At 39.8% G+C, this 13,256-nt stretch overlaps 1 protein-coding gene across 1 annotated transcript in view; it reads right to left on the bottom strand.

The window, feature by feature from the left end:
- Positions 1-13,256, bottom strand: part of SATB2 (SATB homeobox 2) — a 185,080-nt gene that overhangs the window by 105,572 nt on the left and 66,252 nt on the right. Inside the window, exons 4-5 of the mRNA XM_047871611.1 lie at positions 3,634-3,760; positions 2,348-2,471 (exon numbers count right to left, since the gene is read on the bottom strand). Coding sequence (XP_047727567.1) covers positions 2,348-2,471; positions 3,634-3,760 — 251 coding nt within the window. The remainder of the gene's footprint in view (positions 1-2,347; positions 2,472-3,633; positions 3,761-13,256) is intronic.

Here is a 13,256-nt window from a genome sequence, read left to right as displayed (position 1 = left end):
AGCGTGATAGAGAAGAAACTTTTCAGGCTGGGCAACCAGCGGGGGTGGAGGAGGGGGTGTGGCGGCAAGTAATGAGAATAGAAAATGGGGGTAAAAAGAGGTTTTCATGGTGGGGATAAAGGTGGTCTCAATCAAACCTCAAGACAACCCTGCAAATTATGTGAAATACGCATAGATAACAATCATGCCCAGTTTACAAATGAATTCAGTGAGGTCCTCAAGGCAGGTGGGCTTGCCTGGGGTCACATACCCAGCAAAAATAAATGAATGGGGGAGATGGCAGCTAGGGCTCTCAGCTCCCAGTCTAGGTTCTTTCCACTCATGCTGTCTCTCTAGCCACATATTACAGTGATAACTAAACTTGATAATCATGATAGATCAGTGATGGCCAAATTTCCATTGGCTCTAACAGCCCTGGATAAAATTCTGAATTGGTGATATTAAGTTAGGAGCTTGTCTACTTCCAAGTAAAGCCCATTTTGACTTCCATATAAATCCAAGAAACAATTAACTAACTGTGACTGTAAAATTCAGGACAAATGAATTATTTTTCCTAACTCTTCTTTATCCAATACCTGTATATGATCAGAATAACTTCAAATTTTTATTTTTATAACTACATAAGCAATCACACTGGAATAAATGAAAATCCTAGCAATAAGTGTTAGCACCTGGATACATACCTACAGGTAGGTACTGAAGTGGCCTGTGTGAAAGCTGTAAGCACAAGATTAAGTACATAACTGATGGTCAAGAAATACCAGTGTTCCTTTCTACCTAGCTACCTACTACTCGGACACATACCTTCTTGAATATTTGGGGAAAAAAGATTAATAGCATCTCAGAGGATTTAAATTCTAAAACATGCTCCACAACACACACGAAAAATATTCAGTTCACACCAACAATATCATGTCTCAATAATAATGGCTGATACTGGGGGTGCCTGGGTGGCTCAGTCGGCTAAGCATCTAACTCTTGATTTCAGCTCAGGTCATGATCTCACAGTTCATGGGATCGAGCCCCATGTCAGACTCCCCACTGACAGCACAGAGCCTGCTTGGGATCTTTTCTCTCCTTCTCTCCTTGCTCTTCCCCCACTCACTCTCTCTCACTCAAAATCAATAAACTTAAAAAATTTTTTTAAATAATAGCTGATACTGTTTATGCAACATCATTGTATGCCAGACACCAGGCCAAGAATTTATGTGATTTATCTCATTTACTCCTCATTATATGACTTAGAACTATTACTATCCTGGTTTTACTTACAAAGAAACAGGCTTGTAAAAGTGAGGTCATAGAGGCCTGTAAACCAGGACATGAATCCAGATCTAACTGATTCCAGAATGCATGCTCTTAACCAGCAGGCTTCCTGCTTCCCCCCAAAGACTCTATTATCCTAGAACACAGATCAGGGCACATCAAGTTTCTACATTCTTGTCACCTTCCCTTGAACTTGACAGACATGTAATTAGTCCATTGTCTTAAATCAAGTGTAGCAACTCACACAGGAAATGGATTTCCATTCATAGCTTTAAACAATGTCAACCCGAGTTCATTTCACAGCAGTCCTAAGCCGCTGACCATAGCCACCAAAATATTACCGCATCATTAGAAAAAGTGGGTCCCTTGCCCATGAACACAAATGGAAAAGGCAGCCCTTTCCCACTCTGTTCCTTCCTTTGATCTTGTCTACCTCATATTTTTGTGGCTTTAGCTTCTCATCGCTTCACTAAAAATGGAGTACCTCTTTTTCTCATGATATATTTTCATGTGGCAGAATCACAGCAGAAACTATACAAATGTATGTGATGCAAAGATCATCTTTCTTTGCTAGCCAGGGGAAATGCTCAAAAACTAAACAAAAAAAATTAAGATGGGTCTGACATAGTTGACTCACTCCATTGAATAAGTAAAAAAATGAATGGTCTGGAGCCTGAACCTTGGGAGGGGAGGTCTGGATTAGGATCTCAACTTGCCACTTAGCCTACTGAGGAAGCCTCGGAAGGCAAAGTGCTTCTCTGAGTCTTGGTTTCCTGATCGATAAAGTGGAGACACTGATACCTACCTCCTGTGATACACGTGAGAAGTTAAAGACTGTGAATGTGAAATGTTTTCATGTATGCCCATTACATCAAAGCTCTCGGGAAGTGATAACTTCTACTCTATAACAAAAAAACAAAAACAAAAACAAACACCACAACCTCCATGTTTTTTCCACCTAGAGTGCAGAGTAACTATAATAAAAGATAGAGGACAGCTGTCTGAGCAGGCATGCCCCTCTTGCAAGAAAGTCCACCAGTGGCTTTCTTCATTTCCCAGAACCCCACCTGGATATACTGACCTGGGAGAGAGGGCATTCTTTGGCTAATGTGCTCTGGTTCATCTCTTTGAGCAGTTCCTTTAAGGCATTGCGGACTGTGGCATGATTCCACTGCTCCGCAGGCAAGTCTTCCAACTTCGAACAACTGGGAAACAGAGCAAGAATGAACACCACGCAGACCTCAACAAAGGGCCCTGGCTGCAGGGGGTTCTGAGTGTGGCAGTTGCTCCTGGGTCCTGTGCCAGCAGTAGGAAAAGTGCTAAAGATCAGGGTCCCGTGTGGGCCCTACATGAGGGAAGGAGAGCAAAACTGCTTCTCTAGGACTTGGACAAAGCCCCACTCGGTCTCTCTAAGAAAAATAGTCACTTCAGATATGAAGAACTGTTAACGATTTAAAATATGGCTTTTCCAATCTGTTGATGGGAATGGCATGGCAATGTGATTACAAACTTGCACAATACAAGTTCAGTTATTGGACATCCCTAACGCTAAACGTAAACAAATGTTCCTTTCAATTCAAAGCGTGAAGGCCCACTCTTCACTCTCATTGAACGATTCAGAGATGTTGCTTTCCTAACCAAAAAATAACTTTTAAGATAGGACACTAAAGCATTCCTAGGCAAGGATGGGGATGTTGGGTCCCCATTAAAGTACAGATTCTCCAAAATGAGCAAATTCAAAACCCTTTCACTAAAGGACAACGTCTCTTAAACCATATGACTTATAGGCACTTTACAATACAAGACTCTGCAGAGAACCTCTAGATTTTTTAGAGGCATAACTTGCTCTGGATGCTGTACCTGAAAAAATAAAATCACTTCCAGAACCTCTGCAGGCCGCAGAGTGTGCTTCTTCGAGGCAGCCACCAGAAAGGGAAGAAAAAGATGTCCAGTGCCAGCACCTTCCTGGGAAGCCTGCTACACTAGCACAGAAGTCAGCCCTCAAAACACAAGCCCAAAAACAGCAGAAGTGTTTATTCTTCAAATTGTATGTGCTAAGTGTTTAAACAGAGAACCCATTAAATTAGGGGCTGTGGAAAGTTCCCCTTTAAGGGCCACAGATTTTTAATGATTTATCAAGCTTCCCCTAGGTTACCACTTCACTGCTTCTGAAAACAAAACATAAAACAGTTGGAATGTGGACTATAAAGATGCCTGGTGAAGGGTCCCTCCTCTCTCTCCTTTTTTTCTCATTTCATCCAGTGTCTAGAAATCAACAAAGACAGGACGTGCTAATCTCTGCAGTGACTCTCTGAGTGACGGAGCAGCTCCACGAGTGCGGAAGGGCAGATGTTCAGAGACACCCACCTTTGTAATTGGATTTTCAACGTCACAACATGATAGACATCTTGCAGCATGTCGGCCACTGTTGCGTCGGGGGCATCTGTCACATAGCTGAGAGGGAGAGGGTTCCACCTCCCCAGCTTGATTATTCCTGCAAAGAGAAGAAAAACATAATAAACACATTTCTGCTATTTATTAAACCTTCTCATTGTTTGTTCAATGTTAAGAAGGTCATTCGATAGTCAACATTCAAGGCCCATTCAGAGATATTTTACAACCCAGTGCAATAGCCTATTTCTTTCTGGCCGACAACTGAGTTAACTATACAGGAAGATGAGAATGAAAGGATTGAGGTTTAATCATGGACAATCAGTTCTTTTATGTTTTCCTGTTTCTTAAATTACTTAGAAAACCATACGGATACTTCCTTCCCCCAAAGTCTTGTTTCACATTCTAACTTAAGACTGATGCTAAATATACCGGACTGCTGATTTCATAGACAAAAAAAAAAAAAAAAAGCAAGCCTTAAGTAAATATAAGATTTGGTTTTGAATTGTACAAGAAAATTCCTGTGTGTGGGCTCAGCACACACACAGTCACATCCTGACTGTGGTGTGATCCCCAGTGCAAACAGCATTTGGAGCTGATGAACCAGTTAGAGTTCACTTCCAGATTCGTGTTTCACCAGGCAGAGGGGTTATTTTCCAATAGCACAATGACTGACCACAGATCAGAAATAGCAGAGATGCCTTCAGCTTCCTTTTTTTTTTTTTTTTTTTTTTTTTAATTTTATTCCTCTGCTCTTTTTAGAGTGACAATGGTTACCATTTCCCTGTGGGTTTCCTGCTGCATATGGTAAACATGCATGACAATGGAGAGAGAATAAAAATCCTGGTCAAACTTACACTATATAGAGCAGTGATTTTAGGAATACCCTTGTGACAAGAAGATTCTTCCGATAGCTTCAGCAACACGTGGTGAAAATGCTAACTTAGTCATAAGATGGACGCATCTTATCTGGTCCATATATCTGTGTCCATAGGGCACATATAACATTGATGAAGAAAAATAAAGAAAAGATCAAGAAAAACCCATTTCACAAACACAGAGGGACAAAAATTTTATTTGTATGCTGTGAAAAGCCCAATGGTCCCCAAGGTGTCACAAATTGTCATACATACATTCCACTAAAACAGTTGTTTTGGTGAAAGAAAAGAAATAGAAATTTTTGACAATACAGGTGGGTCCAACTACAGTGTTCTTTCAAAATATTTTTTATCATCAAAGACAGAGAACACCTGTATACCCAAGTGAACTTTTAAAAGCTTCGCAAAAAATGTTTTATAGCTCCGGGGTAAAATTCCAATAATAGGAAATGAACTTTCTGGTCAGGGCGTGTCCTGTCCAAGATGAAATCAATGAATGCGCAATGCTTGACATAATGCTTGAAAACAGGGAATAAACAGAACAAAAATATTAAAATGATGCACTGTTTCAGTATTAAGATTTAACAATCTGGTGCTGAATATGCTGCAGTATAAATAGTGCCTGGACTCAGATCCAATAAAGTAACACAGCTCTCATTCATAGTACCGTATGTCTCCAGTTCTGGCTCCTTAAGTCACATTTCACTTGCCAAGAAAAGCTGTTTTCTTGTGGGGATAGTTTTCCTAACATTCTCTCTCATGACAATGAAAAGTGCACAGCAACGCAGCATAAAGCAGTCTCGTGAAATGAACATCCAGGGCTCACTGGACAAGCACCCATCAGAGGCTGGGTCTGCTTCCTGGCTTCCTTTACTCTTTCTGACATTTGAAAATACTAAAAAAGATAACACGCAACATGGCTAACATATTTCCTTTTTAAAAAATCACTACATTATTTTAAATCCCTTTCAAAAAATCATTATCAAGATAGCCCATGAGTTGAGTATAAATTGACCATGGTCTAAAGGCACAGTACTTTGTCATAAGCAACTGGAGGGGAGAAAAATGAAGTCAGCAATTGTGCCCTATGACAGACATGACAAGTGGAGGAAGCCAATTTCGTGGGTATTTTGGTGACTAAGAAGACAAAGGTAACATGAAGCAAATGACTCCGGAAGTTGTCATTGTGCAGTGCACAACTCTAGGGGAGGTTCACCCATTCTGCAGTGTGTATGTCACTGCTCACTCCTTTTTCTTGTTAAGTAGTATTCCACGGGGAAAATATGCCATAATCAAGTCAGACACAACAGAATATCTCTGTAAGATTTAATTTATATAAAAATACAAGAACAGGCAAGACTACAGGACTAACCTATGGGATTGAAGTCAGAAAGCGGTTACCTCTGGACGGCAGGGGCAACTGACTGGAAAGAAACATAAGGGGATTTTCTTGGTTTGGCTGGTGGTTGCATGGGTATAAAAATTGTCAAATTCATCAAATGCAACGCTTAATATGCATACATTTTACTGTATGTAAATTGTACTTCAATACAAAAAAGGGTATTGGGGGAGGGCTCTCTGCAGGATATGATAGACAAATCACTCTCATGGAAATTAGGTAATCTAATCTCCATTTAGGTAAATTCTACCTCCCCCCTGCCCCCCACCTTGATGAGCCGGAAGAAGACTTGTCTGGGCTGGAATGAGGCACACACAGGTGTCTTTGCAACACTTAATACCTCCACAGAGAGCAGCTGCTACAGGTTGGTTTCTGCATCTTGAAAGAGAGCTGTTGAGGCATGCTACATTCAGGCAATGGGAAGTGGCACGTGCTCCTTTCTCAACCATATTAACTCACCTGCATGGTCCCAGAAGTCATGTTCTTTGCTCTACTATCTACCAGGGTCGGTGCATGCAAGGTCTGCTGAGACAGCCATGTCCAGAAGGCTGCTCCTTGGAGTACCTCTTTTTAATTAGCCTTCCCCCAAACAGGCGCTTTGTCTGATGCATTAACCCTCTTTGGAAATACATTCCTTAGATACAGTCTTCCTTCCCCAATATAAAATAGATAAAAAATATTACTTGGGCTAGAAGTCAAATGTTAATTGAGGAAATCAAACTGGGAAGCAGTATAACAGTGACTAAGAATGCAGGCTTTCAAGTGAAATTGTCTCGGTTCACACCCTGGCTCCTCCACGTGCGATGTAACCTCAGAAAGTTACTTAAATTTCTCCATACCTCAAGCCTCTCTATATAAAATGGAACAACAGAATTAGTGGCCACTTTGGAATACTGTGAAGATTGAATGAAAAGCCCTGACTTAGTACAGAGCCTGGATATAATTAATCTCAACAATTGGCTGTTTACAGTAATCATTTAGACATTTTTAACGCTTCTTTAAAAAAAGACATTGTCGGGGCGCCTGGGTGGCGCAGTCGGTTAAGCGTCCGACTTCAGCCAGGTCACGATCTCGCGGTCCGTGAGTTCGAGCCCCGCGTCAGGCTCTGGGCTGATGGCTCAGAGCCTGGAGCCTGTTTCTGATTCTGTGTCTCCCTCTCTCTCTGCCCCTCCCCCGTTCATGCTCTGTCTCTCTCTGTCCCCCCAAAAAATAAAATAAACGTTGAAAAAAAAAAATTTTAAAAAAAAGACATTGTCAACTTATTTTTACAAATGTTGACTCAAAGTTCTTTTTTTTAATGATTTCATTATTATCTTTTAATCTTTAATTGGGTCATAGGCCTGTAAAAGATGCTCATTATTTTTTAATGTTATTTATTTATTTTTAGAGAGAGTGTGAGCAGGGGAGGGGCAGAGAAAGGGAGAGAGAGAGGGAATCCCAAGCAGGCTCTGCACTGCCAGCACTGAGCCTGACTCGGGGCTCCAACTCACAAACCATGAGACCATGACCTGAGCCAAAATCAAGAGCCAGATGCTTAATCAGCTGAGCCACCCAGGCACTCCAAAGGCCCTCATTATTTTAAATCAAAAAGGGAGACTGCATATGAATTATGTCTCTCCCCTCCTGTCCTATCTTATTCCACCCTTCCTCCCCTCCCTACTCATTTCTTCCATCCTTGCTCTTCAGTGCCTCCTTTCCTTCCACCCATAAGTAGGTTCAGATCTCCCCTACTTTATTTTTTTTTTTTTTATTTTTTAATTTTTTTTTTTCGACGTTTATTTATTTTTGGGACAGAGAGAGACAGAGCATGAACGGGGGAGGGTCAGAGAGAGAGGGAGACACAGAATCTGAAACAGGCTCCAGGCTCTGAGCCATCAGCCCAGAGCCCGACGCGGGGCTCGAACTCACGGACCGCGAGATCGTGACCTGGCTGAAGTCGGACGCTTAACCGACTGCGCCACCCAGGCGCCCCAGATCTCCCCTACTTTAAAAGTAACAAAAACATTACAACAATCTCTTTCCCTTCAGTCTCTCATTTTTTGCACCACCAGATACATCGGAAGTGCATCTCCAATTCTCCATCGGACCTTCACCCCTAGATATCTATTTTCAAAACTCCAAGGGAAATGAAGTTCAGAAGGGTTGCATTACCATGGGTGGTATCACCAGGCAATAACTAAAACCAGATTCACTTCAAATACCATGCTCTCACTCTTCTTAGAATCCTGTAAATCACAATGGTTCAGGTATGAGGCACAGAAAAGACTGGAAAACAGCCTGGTTCCAACTTTGGAAGGCCTTGAATGCCTGACTCAGTAACACATTGTGTAGGTCAGAGGTCAGGAGCAAGTCCTAGAGTTGGTGCAGGCTCCTTTGCCTGGTAGCTATGAGACTTTGAGGAAGTTGTGTAGTCTCTCCAAGTCTCTGTTTGCATTATCTGTAAAATGGGGATAAAACACTGTCTGCCCTTGAGGGGTGCCACAAGGCTTTAAATGAGAATGAGAATTTAGCACTGGGGATTGACCCACAGTGAATGATTAGTAAATATTCGGGGAAAATAGATCCTCGGGATTTTTTAGTGTAGATGTAATACGACCAAACCAAAGTGATAGGAAGATTAACCTATAGTGAGTGCAGGTGGATTAAAAGAAGGCACCATTCTAAGAAGGGAAAAGAGCTGAAAAGTCCAGACAAGTGTGTCTAAATATAACCACTAGCAGCCTCTTCCTAGCTCCCCCCCACTGGGATACAGACCCCACTGACTGTTACAGTGCAGCAAAGGAGCATGAGGAAGAAAGAACAAGCCATGTACCTGCTGGGGAGATCTGACTTGCAGTGTTGGAGAAAAACTGCATAACTGTAAGTATACGAATAGAATTGTCAAACCTCATGCTTTATGATTAGGTTTTACAATCCCTATCTGAAAAGTGAGAAAAACTAATGACTCAATTAGATAGTGGTATATGCATGCAGGGCACCTGCGTGCGTGCACACACACACACACACACACACACACACACACACACACCCCTCAAGCCCAGCCAGGCATATAGTAAATGCTCAATAAATGACAGTTCCCATTTTTTCCCCCGAATACATTTCACACTCAGTCAGAGTACGGATCCCCAACATTCACTTCAGGAAATCATACACATTCTTCAAATTCTCCTTGAAAATAATTCCAACCCTGATCAACCAAGCCTTTTCTCTACATAGCATTACAGGAAATATTCTTGGTCAATCTGTGTATCTTATAAAGAACTTACTTTATCACAATACCCTTTTATGTTACTTTACAGTTTGTGAAGTATTTTTTTTTTCAAAGCATTAGTTCATTTTCATGAGGACAGCAAGGGGTTAGTGTTATACCTGGATGTGAGCTGAAGAGTGACTTTTCAAGCACATCAGTGGGTGACAGCCAGGACTAGGTCTGGGCTTCATCTGACAAGTTTTCTAGCTACTGGACCAAAAACCTTTCTTCTCAGCTCTGCTTATGTGCCAATGTTCAAACATATGATGGGCCTCTGAAGAGCCTGGTCAATGGTTCATCCACAGTCACACATCAGACAGGGACTTGATATTTAATGTTAAACAACAGAATATGTAAGACCAACGAGCGAACAGGTGACAAGCACAGAAGACTGAAAAGCCAGCTACACTTGAGACTTCTCTAGAAGAAAACGATCTCCCACAACAGTGCCATTTCAGAGACACCATTTCCCAAGTCTGTCTTTCCTATTTCCAAGGAATTTATCATCTGCAAACATTTGCAAAATACCTGGTGCTGAGGACTATTACGGATGCAGTTTCAAGGTCTTTGAGTCACAAATTACGGGACTTTATTTGGGGTTTTAAATTCATAAAAATGTTAATGTGACTGAATCGAGCACAATATAATAAATAAAATTGTTTCTATCCAGACAAGTCTGCTCGCTAAAATACAAAGGATCTACACACTCTTTGTACAATGCCTTTAGACCAAATGACAAAATTCAATTGTAGGTAAATTCCCATTACTGACATAAAATTAGGTTGGAAATGGAGGCAATTTTTGTCTAAAATTAAAAAGATGCAGTAATGGAAACCAGTTTTTTTTTACTCTCCCGATGGAGTATTCTGCCAGAGTCAAAGAGTTGACCTATCACAAAAAAGAAATCTCAAGAATGCTCTTTGTGTTCACATTTGTTATTTTTATCAGTTTGTAACCTATCTCACAGAATCCACGTATTCTTCTCAGTGGAAGTATACTCCGTATCATTGGTATTATTTACCTCTAACTCTATGAAAAGAAGAATGGTGATTAATACACGGTATAGTTCATCAATATTTGATTCAAGTTTTCAGAAAGTCAGTCACTTCTGGGCATAAAATAAAATGTGGTGATAATACAATATAATCAATCAAATAGAAAATTTGTACTAAGCACAAATCATCCATTCATTCAACAAATTTTTCTTTTGTTTCCCCAGCACAATTCACTATGATGCAAAGACAGCCCTTATACACACTATCCCTGTAATTACGGAGCTCACAATTGAGTAGAAAAGCTTATTACCACTATATATATAGCTAAGTGAAACCACTCTTAAATTAAACCAAAGAGATAGCTTTTACTCCCCGTGCCTCAAAAATGAGAAATATTTACTTCATGAGGGCCTGCGACAGATTGCCCGGAAAGAACATGAGGATAATTCTCGTGGTTTGCCATGGCACATAGATGGTGCTGATAAAACAGTTATACATTGGGGGTACTCTAGAATAAAGCCCACAAGTCAATCTATGAGACAGATACACGAAGCCAGCACGATATCAGCCGTATTCTTATAAAACAGCCCAATAAATAATTTTCTTGTATTCTAGGTGCATTTTAACATTAAAGCAAAGTGAAAATTCAGCATGGGAAAAAACGAGACATTAGCTTTAATATCTAAAAGCTGGGGCTTATATACCTCATAACTCCCTGCAAGAGATCTCAGCAAAGGAGCATCAATAAAAACCCCAACCTCAGAGCTAAGCCTTGGGGCTTCTGATTCACAGTATTATTTCCACAATACACTAACTGCTGATGGAGCCCCTTGTAAAAACGGGAGAACTCATGACGTTGATTGCATCAGTTTATCCTCCTCGGTGGCCGTGTCCCTGTGGTACAGCATATAATTTTCTGTTGTTCAGCTATGCTTTGTTAAAGAAATTAAAAACTGTCTGTGCCATATAATAAGAACATAGAATTATTTATCCATAAATCAGTTCACACGAAATCACTACCCAGCAGTATATAATAACTCAGCCTGGGTTTCTAACCTGGGCCTGACAGTGGTATATCATCAAATTGTAACAGCATAAAGGCATAAATTGTAGTTATTATTGTTAAACCTGTGGTGGGAATGACTTCTCAATGAGGAAAGAAAAAAAAAGGCAAAACAAAGATGGTCTCTGAAGTGTCCATGTCTTCTTTTGTAATGCATGGCTTAGCTATACCCCAATAAAATTTACTGCAACTTTTCTACACCTTCTGCTTAGCTTTTAAAGACTATCTGTATTTCCAAGGTTTTGCGTTGGGGTAAAAGTAAATGGAAAATGAAATAGCATTCCTCTGGCATTCTACATTATTTCAGGTACCATTATAACTTACACGAATTAATGAAACCTCAAAACATACTTGTCTGGGAACCTACAATACACTTAATCCCGTGTTTGTAATAATACAAAAGAAATCAACAGACAAAAATAAATAATTCAACAATTCAGAATAAATGTTGAAGCCATATTGTTACATAAATTTATCTAAAAATCAATAGATACACACATGCACATGCACACACACATGCTGAAAGCTCTACCTGGAGCAATTCAGGCATTATTGACAAACACAAACAAGGTGGAGTTTTTAATTCTTTAAGAACATTAATTTTTATTCTTTTATTCTTTTTTTTTTAAGTTTATTTATCCATTCTGAGATAGAGAGAGAGCGTGTGATGAGGGGAGGGGTTGAGAGAGGGGAAGAGAGAGAGAATCCTAAGCAGGCTCAGCACTGTCAGCATGGAACCCTTTATGGGGCCCAAACCCATGAACCTGTGAGATCATGACCTGAGACAATAATCAAGAGTCAGACCCTTAACCAACTGAGCCACCCAGGTGCCCCTAACTTTTATTCTTAAATCATACCTGTATCTTTCAGGAGACATTATTATCAGGAACATTATTAGCACTAAACTCTGAAATATGGGGTGCCTGGCTGGCTCAGTGGGTAGAGCATGAGACTTTTGATCTCAGGGTCATGAGTTCAAGCACCATGTTGGGGGTAAAATTTACTTAAAAAAAACAAACAAACAAACCCTGAAATATGAATTCAGAGCACTTTCTCAATAGACTATAGTGATATATAGCTGTCTACCAATCTTTTCCGGAGCTGATCACCTCCTTCTGCTACAGAAACATTCTACTTAAAAAATATATACAGTACCATTTGGTGCCTTGTAATTCTATACATGGTTTTTACATTTTGCAGCATAAAGATTTTGTCTCCTGTAATAGATGCTGCTTCACATTTGGGAAACGTTATGTTATAACCCTGACTTTTATTAGATTATTTAATATAAGCACTAAGTAACTAGACTAAATTAATAAAGACCCTATTAAAAAAAAAAAAAACAGAAAGAGAGAGAACAAGATTATTCCACAAATTAAATAAAACTTTCTGAAGTTGGTATTTTAAAAACCTTTATTTAATTTTCAAAATTCCAATTCTTCTGAAAAACAGCCAAAATATTGGTCAGGATATGAAAAAAATATGGTTGGCATTTAGTTATTTGTTTCATAAGAGTGCCATTCAAAACTATTATATGGGGAAAGAGGACAAATGAGAAAGAAAAGTGTTAGGAGAAATTATTTGGGATCAGTTCTAAGCTTCTGACACTGGTTAAAAATTACTTCATCTGGCATAGCATTTTCTTATTATTGTTCTCAGTTTAATCACTATCTAAAAGAGTTTCAAATTAAAGGATTAATTTTGGCAGGTAACACAACCTTCTTTTTTTTTTCTCCCTTCTATTCAGGAATACATTTGCATAAAGAAATTTCCCTCTAGCACTTGTCCCCCTAAAATACCTTCAATAATCGAAGGCACAAGGGAAAACATATACTCTGTTAAACATACTTTGCTACATTCTAGCAGATGCTATTCATAACATGTTTAGCCAGTGTTTCTGCATCCTCTGGGGTAAGAAGTATCCACTGAAGATCTAAAAATACAGTTGCTGCACATCTTTCCCATCCTAATTAATTACATGTACTCTTTTCAGATGGGAGCTCCAATGTTGCAG

The sequence above is a fragment of the Prionailurus viverrinus genome, chromosome C1 (assembly GCF_022837055.1).
Source record: "Prionailurus viverrinus isolate Anna chromosome C1, UM_Priviv_1.0, whole genome shotgun sequence".
Taxonomy (NCBI): Eukaryota; Metazoa; Chordata; class Mammalia; order Carnivora; family Felidae; genus Prionailurus; species Prionailurus viverrinus.
Note: the sequence above shows the minus strand (reverse complement) of the source record. Positions and strands in the feature narration are given on the sequence as shown.